The sequence below is a fragment of the Cupressus sempervirens genome, chromosome 2 (genome assembly GCF_028749045.1).
Source record: "Cupressus sempervirens isolate cs-2001-9-10 chromosome 2, ASM2874904v1, whole genome shotgun sequence".
NCBI classification, from domain to species: Eukaryota; Viridiplantae; Streptophyta; class Pinopsida; order Cupressales; family Cupressaceae; genus Cupressus; species Cupressus sempervirens.
In genome coordinates, this window is record NC_143119.1 from 594,070,364 (window position 1) to 594,094,483 (window position 24,120).

The window sequence follows — 24,120 nt, forward strand, 5'->3', positions numbered from 1 at the left end:
TTGGGGTTAGGGTTAGATTTAGGGTTATGGTTAAAGTTACCTGATTAGATTTATGGGTACGGTAAGATTTAGGGTTGGGATTAGGATTAGAATTAGGGTTACAGTTAGGGTTAGAGTTATATATAGTGTTAGGGTTAGGATTAGGGGTAGGTCTGTAGTCAGAGTTAGGGTTAGGGTTAGAGTTATAGTTCGGGTTAGAATTAGGGGTAGGGTTAGAATTAGAGTTAGAGTTAGAGTTAGAGTTAGGGTTAGAGTTAGAGTTAGAGTTAGATTTAGGGTAATATTCAGGGTTAGAATTAGGATTAGGATTAGAATTAGCATTAGAGTTATAGTTAGGGTTAGAATTAGTTTTAGGGTTAGGTTTAGGGTTAGGGTGAAAATTAGAATTAGAGTTATAGTTAGGGTTAGAGTTAGGATTAGAGTTATAGTTAGGGTTAGAATTAGGTTAGGGTTAGAGCTAGAATTGGGGTTAGGGTTAGAATTAGGGTTAGAGTTAGGGTTATATGGGTTAGGGTTAGGATTAGGGGAAGAATTAGAGTTACAATTAGAGTTAGAGTTAGGATTAGTGTTAGGGTTAGAATTAGGGTTACAAATATAATTAGGGTTACAAATTGAGTTAGAGTTAGGGTTAGGGTAAGGGTAAGAATTAGGGTTAGGGCTAGAATTAGGGTTACAAATATAGTTAGGGTTAGAATTAGGGTTAGGGTTAGGGTTAAATTTGGAGTTAAGATTTTAGCTAGAGTTAGAGTTAGAGTTAGGGTTAGAATTAGGGTTAGGGTTAGGGTTAGGGTTAGCACAAGGGTTATGGTTAGAGTTAGGGTTAGCATTAGGGTTAGGGTTATAATTAGTGTTAGTGTTAGTATTAGTGTTAGTGTTAGTGTTAGTGTTAGGGTTAGAATTGGGGCTAGAATTGAGGCTATGCTAGGGTTAGGGTTAGAATAAGAGTTAGAGTTAGAGTTAAAGTTGGAGATAGAGTTGGGGTTAGGGTTAGATTTAGGGTTAGGGTTTGAGTTAGGGTTAGATTTAGGGTTAGAGTTAGGGTTAGATTTAGGGTTAGAGTTAGAATTAGGGTTACAATTAGGGTTTGGTTTATGATTAGAATTAGGGTTAGGGTTAGCGTTATATATAGTGTTAGGATTAGGATTATGGGTAGGGTTAGCGTAAGAGTTAGGGTTCAGGTTAGGGTTAGTGTTAGGGTTACAATTAGAGTTAGAGTTAGAGTTAGAGTTATAGTTATAGTTAGGGTTATAATTAGAGTTAGGGGTAGGGGTAGGGTTAGGGTTAAAGATAGAGTTAGAGTTAGAGTTAGGGTTGGAGTTAGAATATGGGTTAAAATTAGGGTTGGATTTAAGGTTAGAATTAGTGTTAGGGTTAGAATTAGAGTTAGGATTAGAGTTATAGTAAGGCTTAGGGTTAGGACTAGAATTAGGGTTAGGGATAGAATTAGAATTAGAGTTAGGGTTACAAAGGGTTAAGGTTAGGGTTAGGGGGAGAATTAGAGTTAGAGTTAGAGTTAGAGTTAGAGTTAGAGTTAGAGTTAGGGTTAGAATTAGAATTAGAATTATCTAGTTAGAGTTAGAGTTAGAGTTAGTGTTTGTGTTATTATTGCGGTTAAGGTAATTTTTGGGTTACTAATCATATTATAGCTGATGTTAGTGCTATTATTACACTTGGTGTTAGGATAACTGACGGGTCAAATTTTAATGTGGGTTAGTTCTATTATAGTGTCCATGATTAGTTCTATTGTGATACAAGTTATTAACCTTTTTAATAATGTAATCCCTCCCTCTCTCTCTCTCCCTCACTACACCCATTAATATCTCTCCCTCATTTTCTAAATATACCCTCTAATCTCTCTCTATCTAGTCTCTAGATATGCCCCCTAATCTGTCTCTCTAATCTCTAGATACACCCACTTATCTCTCTCACCCTGCTCTCTATACGAAACATAATATGATGAGCTCCTCCTTGTCTACAAGTACTCTCTCTCTCTCTCTCTCTCTCTCTCTCTCTCTCTCTCTCTCTCTCTCTCTCTCTCTCTCTCTGTGTGTGTGTGTGTGTGTGTGTGTGTATTCTCACTTATAAGACAAATAATATTATTTCTAGTTAATAGTACATATAGGGTTAGGCTAAGGTATATAATTTACTAAATGATTAGTACAATCATATATAGAGTAAGAGTTAAAGTTAGGATCCAACATTTACAATTTCATTTATATGACTCTCGATGTTATGGTTATGGTTAATAAGTGGTTAAATGTTACACTAAAATAAGGGATATAGTTAAGGGAAGTATGAGATTCAGGTATAGTGTTGGAATATCTGGAGTACAACTATGGTCAAATTTGGGATATATGTTATATAAATGACTCGAATAATAGAAAAAAAAAATTTATGAAAGGGAAATCATAAGTCCCAACACAACAATTTAGATTATGTTAAAAGTGTGAAAGAATATATAAAAATCAATTTTATGGAAATTATTTCTCCAAGATGATGTGAGAACATTATATATTGTTGAATTTTTAATAATGTTAATGCAATTTTTATTGCAATGATTAAGAATTGTAATCAATAAATATGCCTATCATTAAGGAATCTATTTAGACTTATGATTTTCTTTCTTAATTAACATATTTAGTAGCCACATCCATTGAAGGAATTTTTTGTACAACAATAAATTTATTTTATCTTTTTCTCTTCTTCATGAAAGTTACATTGAACAATGAGGAAACAAAACTACCAGTACAACTAATTAGAAGTAAAATTTTGAAACTTGGAGACAAGAATGAACTATGTACAAAAGAATATATCTATAATGGTGTAAATACATGTCACATTCTTCAATAATTAGGATTCTTTTGTGATCTTTATTTGAACAATAATTGTGAAATACTTCTTTCATCATTGAGGGAAACTCATTCACTTTTGTAGATGTGTCACACAAAAAAATTTATGCATCTTCCATATGCATTACTCTCGTTTCCTCAACATAGTCAATTGGAAATATTGCATTCTCCATAACTTTAATTATAGTTGTGCACATCTCTTTAATTATTTGTAGGCATTTGTCAAACTCGATCTCAAAGAAATCATTTGAGATCATTGAAATAGACAGGCTCTAGTGTCAAATAATGTTTGATTCTCTATTCAGGTATCTATAACTTAAATAGTAACCTGCAAAGTTATAAACAAACATCAACATATGGAAATAATCAAAATGAAAAAGTATTAATAGTTAACATAAATTTTTTCAAATGAATAATGTTCAAAATAACATAAATAAAAATCAAAACTATTTCAAATGAAATAGTTAGATTGTAATGTTTGAAACATGGTGGCATTGCCTTCCACTTTTCAAGCATTACAAACATAAATATTAATAAAAATCTATATATACTATGAAAAATATCTAAATAAAACACATACATAATCTAATTAAATAATGACAAAATATAAACTAAATATATGATTCGTTTATTTTAAATTAATCATTAACTTTAAATAATAAAATACAAATTTTTTGATAAGGTGACCTTGTTGTCCACATTAATGATTAAATTTAATTATGAAACATTAAAAATATATATTTTGAAACATGCAAATATAAAACTATTATGAAACATACAAATCTAAAACATTCAAACCAAAAGTATTTTGAAATATGCAAATCTAAAACTAATGTAAAACTAAATTAAAACATGCACATTAAAAATCTGCAAAAGAAATGCATTATCAAATATCTAAATCAAATAGATTTTGAATCAATTTGAATTCTAAATCTAAATCAAACATACAAGGTTAAACTATATGAAACTTTAATCTACTACTCTTCAAAAATTCTAATCTGCTCTAATGATCTCCACCTCTTCCTCCTTGCAAAAACACAAAATGAAAATGAAAATGAAATGAGGAGCATTTTTTTTGTAACCTATGAGAGACTCCTCATATCCCTCAATAGATGTCTTTTGACATTCCACGAATTTGTTTCGAATTCCCCCACTCCCCACAAAAAAAAAAGCATGAATGTGCATGCAAAAATATATTTAACAAAAATAAAATGTTTTATATTTAAAAACTTAATGAAATTATTTCAGCCCTAACTTTTTGGGCTCTATTCTTTTGGCCTTATTTTTTTTCAGGTCCTATTTTTTGGCCCTATTTTTTGGGTCTTATTTATTGGCCCCTTGTTTCGGGCCCTATTATTTCGGCATCCATTTGGCTTAATATTATTTTGGCTAACTATTATTTCAAGAATACTTTTTTAATTTTATAATTCAATAATGATGAAATATATATTAAATATATGATTCATCTACTTCAAATAAATCATTAACTTTAATAAAATACAAATTGTATTGATATGGTGGCATTCTCATCCAAATTAATGATAAAATTATATTTTGAAACATGAAAATATAAATACTTTGAAACATGCAAATGTAAAACTATTATGAAACATTCAAATCTAAAACATGCAAGCGAAAACTATTTTGAAATATGCAAATCTAAAATTAATATGAAACATGCAAATATAAAACTAATTTGAAACATGCACTTTTAAAATATGTAAATGAAAAGTATTATAAAATATATAAATCAAATAGATTCTGAATACAAATCTAAATCTAAATCAAACATGCAAGACTAAACTATTAAATACAAGCCTAAACAATTATGAACAAAATTCTAAATCTAAATGAAACTAATTAAAATTGAAATCTAAATCAAAGTAGAATATTATAACTAATTTTGAATCTCAATTTACATCTACATATAAATCTAAATGAAAATCTAAATAAAAAATAGAAATCTCACCTGCAAAAAAGTTACTCCAAAACTTCCATCTACTCATGTTCAAAAACTCCAATCTAAGACTCCAATAATCTCCACCTCTTCCTTCCTGCAAAAACATAAAATGAAAATGAAATGAGGAGCCTTTATTTTATAACTTGTGAGAGGCTTCTCATATCCTCCAACAGACATCTCTTCACATTCCACAAATTTGTTTCAAATTCCCCCACTCCCCACAAAAAATAAGGATGAATGTGGATGGAAAATTATATTTAACAAAAAAATAAATCATATTGAAATTTTTTTGGCCCTATTTTTTAGGGCTTATTTTTTGGTCCCTATTTTTTCGGGTCCTACTTTTTTGGGCCCTACTTTTTTGGGCCCTTTTTTTTTGGGCCTATCATTTCAGCCTCCATTTGGCTTCCTATTATTTCAGCCAGCTATTATTTTGGGAATGTTTTTTTTTAATTTTATAATTTGATTATTTTATATTTAATTTAGAAGTTTGTAACAACTCCTAGTTTTTTTTATTGACGAAGAATCTTTTTTGGCATATTCTCATGCTGGGCATTTGCGCTGTGATTGTATAGAATGCCTCTCAGCGTAATCATTGAATAGCCAAGAAAAAAATGTAACCAAACTAGCCAAAAAGATATTCAACCAAAAGATTAGATTATAAATAGTAAATATTTATGAATTTATTATTATTTAATATTTTTTTATAAAAACATTAGAGATATTGTTAAAATATAAGTTAATGTATTGTTAATATATAAATTAAAGTAATTATAGCTAAATGAGCATGAATTTAAAATGTAATGCAAATTAGGAGTGAATTTGAGTGAATTTTTTAATGGAAATTAAGAGTGAATGAAATAGCTTACAAGAAATTATATAAATTAGAGTAATCTCAATTGATTTTGATTCAATAGAATTTCCTCTCTTTGTTCGAGAGAGTATTAGATTTTCTAGACAATTATAATTATATCATTGAACAACTAAGACAACAATGTCAATATATTGAGCATATAGAAGAATGTCAAAATGATATTTTCTAATGACAAAAACAAATCTCACCTAACTTATATTGTGTTAGCTGCATACTACAACACCTCACAAGAAGCACATTATGTAAAGCTCTATGGAGTTGAAATTGTTGGATGTCTCAAGTCCTCATTTTGTAAGTAGTTCTTTGATTGAGTGTGGCATTCATATATACCATCGAATAATTTCATGTTTGTATTATTCTATAATGTTAGAATAATAGAAACATATCCTAGATATTAATTATCATGTGTACAGTATTAAAAGTGTCCATGGCTTACAACAACTTAGATGTACATAGCTTATGAAATGTACATTGAACTTACATCTTAGATGTACATAGTTTATGCATCGGTCATCAATCATCTACAATTTTTCTAGACCACATTGTACCCAAAAACCTTTTGGGTGATCTAGAAAAATTGTATATATTATTTCTCAGCTAAGTTTGAATCTAAATTCATATTAGAAGATAAGTCGCAGTAACCCTCTTGCAACCATGTTTTTCTGATATCAAATACAACTGAATTGTTATTATATCAAATAAAAATAGATACATGTAATAGTGATTACCTCTTTATAAATGTTCATTCGAAAACTTATTTTACCAAATGGAAGAGTTTTTTAAAATTTGTTTCCTATCTCATATGTAGAGCATTACATTGAGAGTATTAAAAATTTAGAGGTCCATACTGCCAAAAATGTTGGATAGAACTTTGATTTTAACTTTTGTATAATTATTCTAATCAAAACCTATATTATATTTAATATTTGTGAATGTGATTAAATAAGCTTTAAGGTAAGACTAATCAAAAATAAAATTGTATATGTACAAATCTTAGTCAAACATATTGTAAATCTAATTAATTTTAAACTCATATCAACCAACCCTTAATATGGATAGAGAATAAGATGAAACATTTTTACAAAGTGAATATTCAATGAATTTGCCAACTAGTCTAGCCTATATTGGAACTCTAAGTGTTTATTTTATTTTATTTTATGTTAAGATGATATATTGTGTGCATGTGAAAAGACTGGGTTGTCTATTTGATATAAGAAATGATAATTAAAGGGGTGGGGAGATAAGGGAGGGATAAGGGGAGGGGAGATGGGCCAAGGGGAGTGAATAGATAAATAATGTGAAGAGAGAAGATAAGTAGAGAGATTAAAATATTTATATTGATACAAAAAGGGAGGGAAAACTAGCAAGAAAGAGTGTGTATGTGTGTGTGAGACATAAATATGAGAGGAAATGCAAAAAGAAAAAGGAATAATGAGGGAAAGAAATATGAATGAGAGAGAGGAGAGTGATGATGAGATGAAGAGATAGAATAGCGATATTTGAGGTGATAGATAGTATATTAATACATGCATAGAGAAGATCAAAGAGAAATAGAGTAAATAGAATATAGATAGTGAGAGGTGAAGATAGGGGTAAGATAAGATAGAGATAGGGATGGAGAAGAGAATGTACATGTGTAAGAAAGATATAAATGAAAGGATAAGGAGATAGACAGGGAGAATGTGTAAATTAGAGAGAGACAAGTGGATATAAAAGCAGAGATATAAAAATATAGAGTAAAATGAAGAGGAATAGACAAAGATGATGACATAGAGAAAATTATATATTATAAATTTCAAATAGCCAGGTTGTCCATTTCATATAGGAAATAATAGCTAGAGGGATAGATAACTATAATGAGAGATATAAAGAGAGTAAGGGGAGTGACGAGGATAGTGAGTAAAATGAATAATATAAAGAAAAAAGAGGGTGCAAAGGTGAAAAAGTTGATAGAGATAAAAATAGATAGGGAAACATAGGGAGAGCCATTGTATAGATAGATGGATCATAATGTAATATCAAAGTGGATGATACTTATCGAGGGAGAGATAGAGAGAAGTGGAGTGGGAGGGAGAGAAATAGGAAGAGGAGAGAAGAGAGATAAAGAGAGAATGCAACAAATTTATGAGGTGATAGATGGATAGAGGATAGATAGATAGATAGAGCACATACATAGATTAGATCAAAGATAAAAAGAAGAAATAGGGTATAGATACATAAAAGCGAAAGGTAGAGAGGGGTAAGATAAGATATAGATAGGGTTTGAGAAAGGAGTTTTTGTGTGTGTGAATAAGAAAGATATAAAGATGGGGGTAGATGATGCAAGAGCATCTTACATGGGAAAATTTATATATATAAAAAATGGAGGAGAGAGAAAGTGACGAAAATAAAAAGAATTTTTTTTAAAAAAATTAAAAAGGGGAAAAAGGAGAAAGGAAAGATGAATTTTTATTTTCAAGGTGCATAGGTGGCGTAAATAGAAAAAATAAGAAAAAATAGTTCTCATTCCATTTATCAAAGTGTGTAGGTGGCATCTTAGAAGCTTCTGGAAAGTTCCTTAAATCATGCATTTAATATTTGTTGTGATCCATAAAGGAAATGTAATTTTGTAATTGGGCCACATGGTGGTGCTTAGTTGTAGTTGGGTGGCAATTTAATATTTGTTGTAAAGTAGTTGCATTTACTTTTTATCCCACTTTGGTTGTGTTTGTAATGTCTTGGGTTGGAAGTGCCTATTTAAGCAAGCCATATGAACATTTGTAAGCAAGCTCTCAAGGTGTAGCTCTTCAAGTAGAAGTTTAAGTAGAAGTCTTCAAGTGTAATTTCTTGTAGAAGCTCTTGGTGTACAAGCTAGTTAGAAGCTCTTGGTTTGAAAGCTCTCTCATATTGTAAGAATTTGGAGTTCTCTCATTTGGAGAATATTGTAAGGATTTTCAAGTATAATAAAATTGCTTAGGAAGCATTTTATCTCTCTTTGTCTCCATATTGTTGCATTCTTGGTTGTGAGTTGGTAAGGGTGGTGTGGCCCTTCATCAATGGTATTAGAGCGAGAGTTTCTAAGCGTGTGGATAGATCGCCAAACGTGAGGTAGTTTGCACCAGGACTTGGGTTAGAGAAGTAGATCTGAGGTGATCTTGATCTGGAGGTGAATTGTTCCTTCTGGAGTCCTAGATCTCTTGGTTGTGAAGTGGCAAATCATGGTTCTGACTTGCAATTGTAGAGGGATTGCAGATGGATCAACGGATGCAAAGATGGAAGACTGATCTTGTTGAGGCATGAGACTACTGGTGTTGTGAGTTTGGCATATGTTGCTGAGAAGTTACATATTGTTGTTGATATGGAGTTTTTTGTTGTTGATGTGGATTCACTAGTTGTTGATGTGGATGAGGGTTTTCTATTGAAGCATTATGTTCAATTTGTTCCTATGAGTAAGCATGTTGATTGGATGATTGATATTCTGGTGTTTGATAGAGTGATGCATATGTGGATGATGGATTGATTTTCTTGTTCCTGTTGAGGTGGAAACCTTTGGTGAAGATGAAGATGGTTGCAGATCTTTCTTTTGGCGTCAAAGTGTCGGGCACACTTTTTTTTATCTACCTAGGGAGTCTGATGTAGGAGCATCTTGCATGGGAAAATTTATAAAAAATAAATAAATAAATAATTTTATTTTTTTAAAAGGAGAGAGAAAGTGACAAAAATAGAAAGAAAAAATAATAATAATAATTTAAAAGGGGAAAAAGGAGAAAGGAAAGAGGAATTTTTATTTTCAAGGTGCATAGGTGGCATAAATTAAAAAATAGTTGTCATTCCATTTATCGAAGTGTGTAGGTGGCATCTTAAAAGCTTGTGGAAAGTTCTTTAAATCATGCATTTAATATTTGTTGTGATCCATAAAAGACATGTAATTTTCTAATTGGGCCACATGGTGGTGCTTAGTTGTATTTGGGTGGGAATTTAATATTTGTTGTAAGGTAGTTGCATTTACCTTTTATCCCACATTAGTTGTGTTTGTAATGTCTTAAGTTGGTAGTGCCTATTTAAGCAAGTCATATGAACATTTGTAAGCAAGCTCTCAAGGTGTAGCTCTTCAAGTAGAAGTTTGAGAAGTAGAAATCTTCAAGTGTAATTTCTTGTAGAAGCTCTTGGTGTACAAGCTAGTTGGAAGCTCTTGGTTTGAAAGCTCTCATATTGTAAGAATTTGGAGTTCTCTCATTTGGAAAATATTGTAAGGATTTTCAAGTATAATAAAATTGCTTGGGAAGCGTTTTATCTCTCTTTGTCTCCATATTGTTGCATTCTTGGTTGTGAGTTGGTAAGGGTGGTGTGGCCCTTCATCAGTAGAGAAGTAGAAAGGAAGAGTTTATGACTAACTATTCAAGAACATCAAAAGTATATAAGATTATCGGCTTAACCCTTGCCTTGCAACCTTAAAAGGTGCAAGTGCTAGTTTTTTTTTGGATAATTTTTTAATATTTATTGTAGGTTTTAAGAAAAAATACAATTCCATTCTTAAATGTTCAAATAATCGACTTACAAAGATGCAATTGGTTGTTGTAAATTTCTAGATAGATTTAGGAGAAATTTTTTGGATGCTCGAAGATGGTTTGTCCTAGGGTTTCTTATTATAGGATGCACGTGTTTTAGATTTTGTTTGGCCTCAAACATTGTAAAGTATTTATGCAAATGATTCTTGTTATGGTATTTTGTTTGCTATAGGGTATCGAAAGTTGAAGGGAAAGCCATAATTTTTTAGGGGCTTACAGAGGGATTATCTATTAAGTAAATAACGATAGATTTTGTAATATTTATGTTTTTTTTTTTTTTTGTTTCTTATTATGGTTGGTGTTAAAATTGGTAACACAAAGATTCCACCAACTTTTGTTCTATTTTATTAAGTTTACATTTTGAGTTCAAATTTGAAGGCTTTGAAGGCACCTTAGAAATATTGCATACCTCACCTTTAGACATTTTTAATAAAATGTACAAGTAATTGTATATTAATTTTTAGCTATACAGAGAATTTTAATTTGGGTGGGAATTATTTTAACTTTACTATTTACACTCACTACATTATTTACTTTTAAAAATTAATTTTGTTTATTTTTAAGATTTGATGGGATGTTTCAACAAAAAAGAATGGTACTTAAATAATTTGTATTTATTATTAAGATAATTTGAATACATGATATATATATATATAGAAAAGACATTCCATGTTCATAGGTTTTAGCTTAATGTGCAATTTTTAGTCTTATATTTTTAAAGAAATGTTATGTCAAGAAAACCTTCTCAATAATTTTGGAGCATTGTTCAAATAATTCCATCTCTCGTTAAAGATTGAGCTCTCATTGGTTTAACAAACCATCTACTCATAGACAAGAGCCTATAATAATAATAAATCTTAACAATAATAATAAATCAATAATAAATAATCTAGGTATAAATGGTGAGTAATATATGTTTTTAAATAGTTTAATTTTTTGAATTTATTTGAAGAATACAATTTGTTGTTGAGAGTATGGTGAAACAAGAACTAGTGAAAAAATAGAAGATTGTAAATTTTTATTAATTGAATTACTGTTCTTAAACTAACCTATATATTAAGTATTCTTTATCAAAATTAAATAATATTGAGCTTAGTTGTAATCTTAACACTAACCTTGAATTTTCAATTATAATACTAAACTGAATTCATTTTTTATGAGGAAATTTATTGTTGTTGATTTAAATAACTTTGACATACTAAAATTATTTATTTTTTTGGTTAAATTAATATATGTAACTATTAGGCTAACTATTGTACCACCTTTTGGTGCAAATGCTACTTATATTTTGTGAAATAGGGTGTCTCACGTTTTATGCTTTGAGCATTTTTGTGTTCATTTCATTTTTTTATGGGCGTGGACTTGGGAAGGCACTCGTACTATCTAGAGGATCCATGTGGAAAATTTCATGTGCCGCATCAACGAATGGGTTAATTTTATTACCGATCACAACGGGAGCGAGTGAATTGTTAATGTTTTTTTTCAAATATATTAATGCCTTGTAGTTTAAAATGATTATTTTATGTGCTTTATGAATTGGTGCGGTTCAATTGTTTGCTGTTTAATTGTGTTTAATGCATTGTTAAACTGCTTAATGTGATTTTAACGGCATCATTGGAATCCAGGCAAAAGTACTCGGGGCCACTTTGAAGGTATTTATGAAGAATGGGTGCAACCATGCAGGTAACTCTGGTGATGCAGTAGCTGGGACCTTCTTTACAGCCAGTACCACAGTAGAGATCTCCATTTCCGCAGTATCCCCACAATAAGCAGCACACAGGCTGATGATGACAATCAGAAGACACTGCTCATCGTAGGACTGCACAGCACAGCAGGAAGAATTCATAACGGCAGGATATACAGTCTGTCTATGGAGAGCAGTGGAATTCCCAACCATCAATGGAACAATCCAGAAACTTTTAGATATTATTGTTATTTTTTAATTAAAAAATAACAAAAGCGCAACAAAATTAAGACCAGTCAATCAAAAAGAAGAAATCGATGATTAAAAAGTAATTTAATAAAAATAGTTCTATCTCAAAACTTTAGAAACTCAGTAATTTTGTTGTGAAAATTAATTAGGACAGATAACTGAAAATATTAGTTCCCTACTTATATGTAAGCAATGACTTATAATTTACCATGTGAATCTGCTCGTGGAATTTGCGCTACATGAGAAACAACAAGTTTAACATTTTGCAGGTATGTCTTCAGAATTGCAATGCTACACTTCTGGATATAAGCAGGAAAACAAAGAAAAATGGAGTAAAATCTTGTGTATCTCAGCTAATAATCACGATCTTAGCATCTTCAAAGCATTGACCTCTTCCAAATAAGACAATTGTCTCATCTTCACTTAAGTAATCATCACCATCAAGATTTCATGGTTCTTCTCTAAGCCTCTTCTACTTGATAGCTTCTTCTCTAGTTTACTCTAACAGCACAAAAAATCTTCTTTACTTTTTTAATAGGAAGATGACCTTCATACCATATTAAAAATTGAGCTACTATACTTTATAGAACAAAATAAATAATTACAGAGAAAAAGGAACTTGCAGCTTATTATTCATCATTAGAAAATACAAATTTGTGGAGTCATGCGACTTCAACAAGATCCTATAATTATGCTAATACACATGGCAGAAAACTAATACAAATGAAAGCAAAGTAGATATGACTGACAACTTAAACTATTTGACAGCTAACTAGAAATTGTAGACAACTAACTCAAAACACATTGGACACCTAATCCTATTTGATTACTTATTCATTTATGTTGGAGCATTAATTCCAACACTATGTTCACACATAGACATGAAAATACTATTAGGTTTTGAATCATCATTATTATTACGACTTTTGAATTAAGGAAACTACACAATCATGGTACATGAATCAGTCACTGTATGATGCTTGGGTCCCTTTGAATTTGTATCTGCAAGAATGAAAAAAATGACAGGTTTTAGTTATTAATCACCTTGTTAAAAATTCTATTTGAATTTTTCACCATGATAGAAATCCATTGATACTGAGAAAGTTAAATTCTGACCTGAGAAGATCCAAACTCTGGTTACCATTCTCAAGTATATATTTATGATGAAATTGTAGAAGCAAGGAGTTGGTGACAACAAATACTGAGCTGAAGGCCATCATACCACCTGTTAAAGTCTCAACAGTGACAGAACATAACTGTTAGATGTAAAAGTATCTTGTTGAACCGTGCCACCTTTTTACATAACAACAAATCTTACCTGACATTGAAGGCGTCAATGCAAAATCAAATGCTGGAAGTAAAGCACCTGCTGCAAGAGGTATTGCAAATACATTATATGCAATTGCCCATGCAAGATTTTGATGGACTTTGTTGATTGTTGCTCTTGAAAGGTCTATAGCCTCCAGTAGCTGCCAAGAAATTTCAATGCTAAAAAGTTGAGGATTGTAAAATATTAAATGGTAGATATGAAATTATGAACCATTATCTTCAATTAGCTCAGATAAATGTTAAAATAGAACCAGTCTTAATATGAATCCTAGAAAAACAATAGTGAATTGGATATTATAATGAAGTGACAGAATTATTCTAAATTCTAATGAATTATGTTTAGATTAATAAGAAATAAAATTCTGCCTTGAAAAGTTCTCAAGCAATGGATGTTCTGAATTGCAGAAGTTACAACTATTGATTACCATATTCATAACCAAAAGGGCTAAACTGTTGGTCTCATTTTACAACACAATGTTAAAATGCTCAATCGATATTGAAAAATACTGAATATAAATTCACAGGTCTGAATCAGAACTACCAGTATTCAATCTCCAAGAGGCAGAACATTTATTGATTTCGATGATCTCCTCTTTGTGATCGGTCAACATAGACAGTGTCATTAAAAGACACAAGGAGGAATGGATGTGACTATTCAGGCAAATGTCTCTTTGAAGAGACACAAAGGCAAATTCTAATTAACAAACAAATCAGATAGTTTGTGGATAAACCATTGTACCTTTTTTACAAATGCACCCGATGGTTATAGGGCATAATTACATGCTAAACAATTCATTCATATCCTCTGATGGCAGTGGATCATTTCACACGATACATCCTGATGCAAATATGATCGATATAGATCAGGGATATACAACCCGATCCGAGAGATAACAATAATCTGATAGCTCAAATCTTCATACTAAGGTTGATCAGTTAATGAAGGATAATCCTGATATATTTTATGGCAGGATAACCAAGTATAAGTGTGTGTATGCATGTATACCAGTTCATATGATGAACTGGTATACACACATATGCATACAGTTTGCGAGTTTATCTTTGAATTCTAACCGGCGCTATCATGTTTTAACACTCCCTCTTAGCTAGGGAAGATAACTAAATATGAACTGGTTTAAATATCACCTAACTTGTGATATCAAGGAGTTTACAAAACATCAAGTCACATGACATTCGTATATCCTAGTTATGGTACATGCATGATGTCTACCATAACATATCATGGCATGTCCACCGGTACTACGTCACATAATATCCACCATGATTATATCATTAAGAACATATTGATACACAACTGATATCAAGTCAGCATGATATCCATCAATAAGTCCAAGAGATACAAGTGTACATTATCCGAAAGATTGCCATCTTCCAATAATGTACACAGGGGGCCCATAAAGTTATAGAGCCACACATATGACAAAGGAGTTTACATGGAGTCACCGCAAATTCTCTCACGTGGTGTCGTCATGGCATCACACACATGACATCCAACATGAACCATATCAGAGGGTGGATCCATTATAATTACTCTCAGAGAGTGGAACATGGGTTCTGCATTAACCTTCTCTCTTACAGAGAAGATTCTAATAAGGTGTATTTCAAGAAATCACTGAGGCTAAGACCCCCTCTCACCAATGGCTTCATTCTTCACAACTCCAAATGTACAAACTTTAAATTGGTATGAGACTTTGGTGAGAATATTAGTTGTTTCTTCTTTTAGTGATAATCTACCTTGTCTAGAAACCATCTCCATCGTCTACTCCCTCTAAATCACTATGATCGAAAGAATCCACTTGGCAGGTCTTCTAGCAACTCTCTTTGTTATAAAGGCATACCTTGATTCATAATAGCATGAGTGAAACGTTAGGCTCCCTCTTCATATCGAAGGATACTCATAATCTCAATCATAGAAGATATCTTGACCCAATAGTCTCTAGCATGGACATCAAAAGACTAATGAAAGCTTCTTTAAAGCAATTGTCCTGCATATTGTTTGGTAGCATGCCTAATGTACCCATCTTCTTTTCCTACAAGAACATTCTCGAAGACAAATGAAAACATCAAGGCAAAATAGCTCTTATAATATGTATAAAATACAAATAAGAGATTAACTATATTAAAAATACAATATTTAAAATTGTGTGCTAAAGATAATACTTATCTCATGTAGTCAAAGGGTAATGCCCTCCAATTGATGTCTTCTATTAAGATCAGTTCTTAATTAAGGAAAACTAAGGCATGCTCCTCACTCTACAATTTAAAGATAATCATCTTGTTGTCAATGCGCATCACAACCCAACAAGAAGGGTAGAGATGGTGCCAACACTTCCTCTTCCCTTAGTAGCAACTTGTGCCATCACTACTCACTCATCGCAACCATGCATTAATTTGTCAAATCTCTCTATGTATTATGATTTGATAATTTGATGCGAGGGTGGCGGTTTTATTAATCCCTTCTAACCTTATCAATCCTTGTTATTTCTCATCTTCTATACCTTGTTATGATCGAAGTTGAGTGATTAATAACATAAAGAGATGATTTTTATTTCAAAGATGGAATCTTAAATATTGAGGGTTCCTTTTTGACATTTTAGTTCTTATTTTTTCATCAACTTCCTTTGTTCTAATCTTTCCACATTACCCAATAACCCTAATTCCTTGGTATAGGCGTCAATTACTTGTCGATCTCTCATTCCTCTATTTCTATCGCCCTTTATAAACTATCTGCATAATAATACTAATAACATCATTTATGTTAGTGGCAGCATTTTGAAGGTCCTCACTCTTGGCAACATAAGAAGTTTATATGTATTGTTTTGTTCTGCCATGCCACTAGGGCATTCACTATTGGCGTATATAACTCCCTTTGAGTTCATTGTCTTTTTATCTTGTATGGATAGCTTATTTTCCATAACTCTATCAGCTCCCTTTTGGTTTATGTTTCTCATGTCTTATACTATGCTCGCATTCATGTTGTTGAAACAATCTCACAGAGAGTCAAGGGAGAGCAGCCATGTCAAAATGAACTTAATATAATAGACGTAAGGCAGATAGCATTCCTGTGATGACGAGAAGCCTCTCTTTTAAATATAATTTCTTCCATACATCCTTGCATAGCGGTTATAACTTTTTAGTGGTATCTGCTTGGGTTGGTCATAGAAGGTGAGTTAGATTTTATATCCTCTATGATGGCACATTTCATGAATTCAAAATAAATGTTATTAACCCTTTTTCTATTTGTCTCTTTTACAATGATAACAGTGGCAACTTGTTGGAAATTAATAGGGCAAGTAAGATGGAAATTAATAGGGCAAGTAAGATGTTGGGGGTGGGGGGGGGGTGGTGGGGAGGGGTGTGAATCAAGATCTTTAAAACTTCTACTACTTCAAACATGACTCACATTCATACTTAATTCACCACACATCTCTACCTTAACCTTAACCATGCTACAACATATAATATCACATCTAACATGAATAACACATATAAGCAATAGATCAACACATGACACTAGATATGGTAACGCAAAAACCCTCCAAGGTAAAAGTAAAAATGTGGTGGGGTGACACCCACAAAATCTTGACTATTGCAGCAATGAAGTGTGTCTGTTAGGGCTACAAAATTTGATCACTTCTGATGATCTACCCTGTGAGGGGTCTGCCCTGCTAAGAGCTTAGTATATTGTTAAGTCTACTTTGATTAAAGAATTTTACATCACAATAAAGTGAGTACACTATTAGGAGATTTACAATAGGCCTGTTAGGACCACTCTGTTAAGAGATTCACTTGATGCATTGGTTAGAATGTAATTAGTACCATGATCCTTGGGTTTGTACTTTGATTGCTAATAACAAATCTTCTCTTTCCAATATACAATCACCTCAATGTGACAAATATACTTTATGTCCTCTCTGCACTACTCAATCGCCTTAGATCTTCAACTTCTTATTCACCTCCAACTGCACAATCCTCTCTCTTACAACTTCAACAACATGAAATTAGTGCTTAGACCCTTCTTAAATAGCCATCTAATGAAGCTTCTAGATCTTGATCAATGATTAGGATTCATTATTTTTGTTGCTTGACCTTCCGATTAGCTAATCACATAACATAGGGATTAATGATTGACAATTATAGGCGTAATTACCTCCATAATTGACTCCTCAATTATATAAACACGCTTCCAACTCGACAAAACGATTTACCTATGAGTTTGTGCCACTCCAAACTCAAATACAACAAACTGTGTTACTCGGCTCATATAGCTTCTAGCACTTGGCTCTGCTTGTTCTAACATGTTGTCCCTCGACATGAACTTGACTCAGCCATAACTATTTTTACCTTCTAGATTACTCGACGCATGTTGCCTCCTAAATCACTCGACAACTACTGAAATGCTCAGCAATGCTTGTCCACTCGGCAACTATATTTTCGTGATGTGAATATCAGGATTTAACTGTGTGATTTTTGAGTCAAACTCGATGACCCATGTCTCATGAAACATGGGTCATCGAGTTTGACTCAAAAATCACACAGTTAAATCCTGATATTCACATCACAATTTGACTAGCTGTGGAAATCATCTCCTACTTATCAACTATATTTTCCTCAGCAACAACTGAACTTCTTCACTTCTTTACTTCATAGCTCGGCCTATATGATGACTCGGTCGTAGTCATGACCAACCAACATTGCCTAGTAAATGACTAAGTGTTTTGCACTATAGACAAGTTTGCCTTTAGGGTCAACACAACTGTAGGGTGGGAGAATTATGCTCCCCTGCTTCCCTTTGCATATATTTTATTTTATTATCCATTTACATAGTCTTTGCTCTGATATTCACTGCTCGTGACTAATGCTTTAGTTTCAGGTTAATAATGTAATAGTGGCAGTAAGCAACTACAAGAATTTATATCTAAAATATTTAGACCCTACTGAAGAATGCAGAGCAACTTTTACTTTCTAATGATGCTTCAGTTTACATAGTTGTATCATTTTTAGCAACTCATATCATGTTTCTCTATGAAACTTTGAATCTGATTTGGTGACTTGTCCCCTTCATACTGTATAAACTACAACTCCAAATACTGGATCGTCTTCAGTAAACTGGAAGTCATTTGGTGGCAAGAGATGCAAATACACTCAACATGAGATATTGCGAGAGTTTTCAGAATGTATGAAACACCTGCCAGTCAACTCAGAGGTAACGACTATTTAATAACAATGTTTTAAAAGCCTTAAATGTGGCCAAGACAGTGGTGACAAGTACACAAGATTTAGTGCTTTCAAGAGATAATTTTGGTGCACGTTATGAAGTGGATAAACCAAAGATTGACATAAATCTTCACAACTCGAAGGCTTTCACTGCTTAGCCAAAACTGATGAAAATCTTTTCTAAACCTGTTCTGATGAGGATCGCTGCAAATTTATTGGCACTGCCTGTTCGGTTTGACTCTATTTATCCTTTGTGATGATATTGCACATGATCTTTTCAAACATATTATTCCTCCAAAAAAGACTTACAATCCGAGCTCCCAAGCTTGAACATGGCTCTGATACCATGTTAAAATGCTCAATCTATTAAAAAATACCGAATATAAATTCACAGGTTTGAATCAGAACTAGTGGTATTTGATCTCCAAGAGGAAGAACATTTATTGATTTCAATGATCTCTTCTTTGTGATCGGTCAACATATATAGTGCCATCAAAAGACATAAGGAGTGGATGTGATTGTTCAGGCAAATGTCTCTTCAAAGAGACACAAAGGCAAATTCTAATTAACAAACAAATCCAATAGTTTGTGGATTAACCAATGTGTCTTTTTTTCAAATGCACCTGATGGTTATCGGGCATTATTACATACTAAACAATTCATTCATATCCTCCAATGGTAGTGGATCATTTCACACGATCCATCCTGATGCAGATATGATCAATATAGATCAGGGATGTACAACCCGATCCAAGAGATAACAATAATCTGATAGCTCAAACTTTCGTACTTAGGTTGACCAGTTAATGCAAGGATAATCCTGATATATTTTATGTCAAGATAATTAAGTATAAGTGTGTATACATGTATACCAGTTCATATGAACGTGTATACACACATATGCATACAGTTTGCCAGTTTATCCTTGAATTCTGACCGACACTATCATGTTATAGTAGACAAGATAAAAATTAATTAGATTCTCTGCAAGAAAGATGATACAAGAATTAATGAGGATACTAGACTCCCACACCACCGTGACATCTACAAACAACTACTTCTAAGGGTAAATAGAGGTCAAAAAATGAGTACCACTTAAATATACCCCCTTGCTAAGCCCATTTTTTGTGCCACTTCCACTAGGTGTGATTTTGTCAAACAGTTTCCTTACAAGTTGATTACTGAGTTTTCTGATTTGTTCCCAGTTTGCAGTTGTATATGTATGTTTTGCGTTCTGTCCTAAGTGACTTCCAAATTTCATTTAACACAAAAAACATTACATAAAAAAAATACTTGCAATATAATATAGATGATAAAATGTTGATAACACGTAAGTTCATTCAGACATCATAGAAACTGTTCAAGAATTACAAATCAGATTTGAACAATATGGCGGACCTGGAAAATGCCTTAGAGCATAGTACTGACACCCTAAGTGTGCTCCAGACTTTCACCAACAGTACGACACCCCAAAGAAAGTAATGCCAAGACTCACGATTGCAGCTCCAATGCTCCATGAGGTACGGCTCACTGGTATGAGCGATGAAAAATCCTTCAAGTTGCAGTTGCAGACACTAGATACCCTCACGCCAAGTCCGGCAGTACCATGCAAAGCATATATGTAAACACAACCAATAAGTACAGCCCAGGGTGGAAGTGTACAACCAGTACACATGCAGCTAGAACGATATAAATTTGGTATGGCCAGTTATGAGTGTGACAGCAGTAAATAATGTCCCCTTTCTAGGCAACAGGAGAGGAGGTTGGCCTAGTATCCGGGTTTTTGTAGGCCAACAAGATGGTTAGGGGACTCAGCTGGAGGTTCACAGAGTATAGTCGGGGGCTTTGCGAGCCAATTTGATTTTTGGACCATATGTTGTTAATTAATAAAGAAATAAATAAATATGTCAAAAGTGGGCTTGGAATAATTGAACATAAGTGAATAGTATATTCAATTTATTAAATAAATTATAGTAAGTGAATAATTTAAATTTATTAAATAAATAAACTATTATAAAGGGCCATGGACCCATCCCTAACAAATAACTTATAAGTTGGGCATTAAATAAAGGCTTATATCAAATAAAAGGGCCTTGGATTGACTCTTTTAAATAAAGGCCTTCTGTCTTTGAAATAAGGCCAAATTATTTAATTACTTGGAATGAATGAATGAAGAATTTTAATGTCAACCACAAGACGAAACAGTCTGACTGCGGGATCAGAGCCTTAAACTAACTCCAAATTCTTTTCCAAGTCTGATCTCCTGCTATGTAACTTGACGATCAAATTATTGGTTTCATTAATCTTATCTTCTCTGAACAAGCTGTGCATGTTGCGCTCCCTCGAGCGAATTTCGTACTGAACCTTGATGTCATCATACGCTGAGCACTCTCTGACAAAGTGCCATTCAGTGTCAATCGCACCTGTCTCACAGAACCTGCAAGAGGCACGGTATTTCCTCAAAACATTAAGCTTGTCGTGAATGAAGCTTGTGAACTGGAGAAACTTTGAGTGACAAAGTGCTTTGGGAAGAAAGTTAAGAGGCAGCATTCATGGGACTCGTTCCAGGTATTTTGTGAAGGCCAAATCTGAAGAAACCTTTTCGGGGAGCATTAGCAAAAGTTTGGGACTTGAGGACAATCATCTTCAGATCCAGGAAGTTAGGACATAGCCCCCAACACTCCACACATCGTTAGTTGTCCTGTTGAAGGGAGAGTGAGTTAGTATCTGCTGAAATGTTATGGTATTTTGTTTCTAGACCCAGAAAGAATAAGGGAATTACAAGCACACATATTTGGATGGACTACTGTCAACGTGGTTTTTTCCTGGAAGTTTCTTTGTTGTTCGAACACCTTCCAGGGGAACTAATGCCATTAAGTAGAAGGTAAAAACACAGGTTTTAAATTGGACAGTCAACAACCGAACAAACTCAAGATGGATTGGTGATTTCTCAGTCTCATTTCAGCACCCAGAGACTGCACAACAGGAACTAGTGTTTGATGCCAAATTAGAAGGTTGTTTGCTTTGTTTTGGTGTTTGATCCAGGAAGGGCAGCCCAGATGCATTCTCACTGCAGCAACTGGGCTACTGTCAGAAAATTCAGAGAGTTCTCATATTGTCAACAGCTTGAAAGGGGGCCATATATCTCATAAAAAGATGATGCTAACTATAGAAGACCCACTGCTTGAGACCTGGGCGGTGTCTTCAGATTTGTAATGATTCATATTTGGTCATTCTATGCACTTTTGTCCTGGTACAACCTCAATAAGTTGCTGTATGGTTTAGATCGGAAAAGATAAAATTAGAACAACTATTTTATCTATCCCAGCATTACAAATTCTTCAAGAATATTTTGTTGGTTTATTGTAGAATATCCATCGTTTTATTTAATGCAATCATCTTTAGCATTCAACTCATTCATTATTGAAAAAATACAAAAAAAAGGGAAAAAACTCAAAAACATCAAAAAACTAGAATTCCACAATAACCAAAAACAATCTCCAAACTCCATGTCAAAGACTTTTACGATAAACAAACACCAACATTTTCTCTGAATATTCAGTTAGCATCTTTCAGTAGTATCGGACCATGATTCTGTTAGCCTGTGAGATCAATACACTCTTCTATGCATCCAGGCAGAGTAGAGATTTATACATACTACAGTTGCAAGAGAGCACAATTGGACTTGGGTATAGGTAATATTGCAAACATGGGTGATCTTTAGGGTGGCAGCGGACAGGATAGGGCTAGGAGAAGGATCAAGAGAGAGAGTTGATGTGGAACCTCATTACTACTCAATCGAGGATGGCATAGGCCTTGGATAGATTACAGGATATGTTAGCCCAGATGGAGTTGGGATGGCGTAGAGGTCAAAATGGTACACATGACAGGAGGAGGAAATCAAGATCAACAGTTAGTAGCCGTAGAAGTGACATATTCATATCATCAAACGACAATGCCTTGGGTTCCTCTAGGCGGGAACGAACTCACACTCGTACAACAGACATGCCATTACTGACACATTTCCTTCTTGGTGAGCAGCAAACTCAGACGGAGCCTTTGGAGGGAGTTTGGTTTCAGAAGGCCATATAAGCAGCCATGGATGAGTGAATACAGGAACATTGGGAAAGGCAGAGAACACCTTATTGTGGTTCATTCAGATGTAGATGATGGACAAGTTTCAAAAACAAATTCTGAGGGTGATAACTATGCGGATTTTGAGGCTTGTGTGATGGCAGATGGTACCATTGCAACTATATTTGGTGTTCCTAGTTATCAACCATTCATGATGGAAGGCATTGTCAAGGAACACCAGGTTTATCCCTAGTATTCAGTGCAGCTACTCATAGTTTCATTATTAAAAGCATTGCTAATGCAGAAGCATCCAACAGTGTTAGGGCAATACTGTATCACCCCAAAATATATCTAGTAATAGTTTCTGTTTGATGTGCTTGCATCTGTGGATACCCATTTTGGAAAATTAGAGATCCCGACACTTAGATCTCCACTGTTACTTTTCTGGGTCAGCATTTTGGCACACGTGAAGATTTTCGGTAAACGTGAAATGTAGGAAAACGAGTTATTTTGTTGGACGGTGTGAGTTCAAGGGAAGGTTGTAACTGAAATTTTAAGCACTCTAAAAAAAGAATTAGGTGAAAATGTTTCACCATTTGAAAGTTTTTGCAATTTTAAATTGTCTGAAGACCTCCTAGAAACCCTTCAAAGTCATATTTGGGGCACTAAACGACCTTGTACGGGCCCACAAAATGGGGAATGGCTGTAGGCAGTTCATAGAGTTGTAGAGAACTTAAGAGATCTTTCCAACAATGTAAACAATTTGTCAATTGGAGTCCCAGATCAAAAGTTGGGATTCCCAAAAGTTGGACCACTTTTTGTGGAACCTTTTGTTTTTGCAACTACTTTTAATTTGAATTCTAGATCTTATATTTTGGTGCCCAACAGCTAAATGTCATAATGTAAATTTCATTGTTGGCCTTAACCCTAAAATAGGCTATTTAAGGCCCATCCTTATAGTGAAAAGGAAGTTTTGGTAGAAGGTACTGTAAGAAGGGTTTTCCTCCAAAACCTGATAATATTGTAACCCACAAGGCATGTAGTTAGGTCTACATAGATTGTAATGCATGTAATAACTTCTTATTTTAGATGATAGAAATTTCCTTGTTTGATGTGTTCATTTTTGTCCTGAGTTGTGACGTCGTCATGTGGTATCTAAGAAAGAGTTCTTGAGTGTGTAGACAGATAATTGATTATGAGGCAGTTTGCACTAGGATTGTGGTTGTGAGTTGTGAGATAAGTGTGAAAATGCCTCCACGAAGGAACCATGATGGAAGAGTAGGTTTTACAAAAGAGGGTCTGAATGCCCTCTAGAG

The 24,120-nt window shown here is 33.4% G+C and overlaps 1 protein-coding gene and 1 long non-coding RNA gene across 2 annotated transcripts in view; both read right to left on the reverse strand.

The window, feature by feature from the left end:
- Positions 1–2,948: 2,948 nt before the first annotated feature.
- On the reverse strand, positions 2,949–12,402 carry LOC149574803 (uncharacterized). Its single transcript, XR_016359662.1, has 3 exons — positions 12,372–12,402; positions 4,819–4,903; positions 2,949–3,177 (listed from the first exon to the last, which is right to left on the reverse strand). It is a non-coding gene; the product is annotated as an uncharacterized LOC149574803 (long non-coding RNA).
- Positions 12,403–12,764: 362 nt separating this feature from the next.
- The window catches only part of LOC149574804 (copper-transporting ATPase PAA2, chloroplastic), a 223,313-nt gene continuing 211,957 nt past the window's right edge, over positions 12,765–24,120 (reverse strand). Inside the window, exons 16-18 of the mRNA XM_089814630.1 lie at positions 13,482–13,632; positions 13,280–13,388; positions 12,765–13,165 (exon numbers count right to left, since the gene is read on the reverse strand). Of these exons, the coding sequence (XP_089670756.1) occupies positions 13,126–13,165; positions 13,280–13,388; positions 13,482–13,632 (300 nt within the window). The 3' untranslated portion in view covers positions 12,765–13,125. The remainder of the gene's footprint in view (positions 13,166–13,279; positions 13,389–13,481; positions 13,633–24,120) is intronic.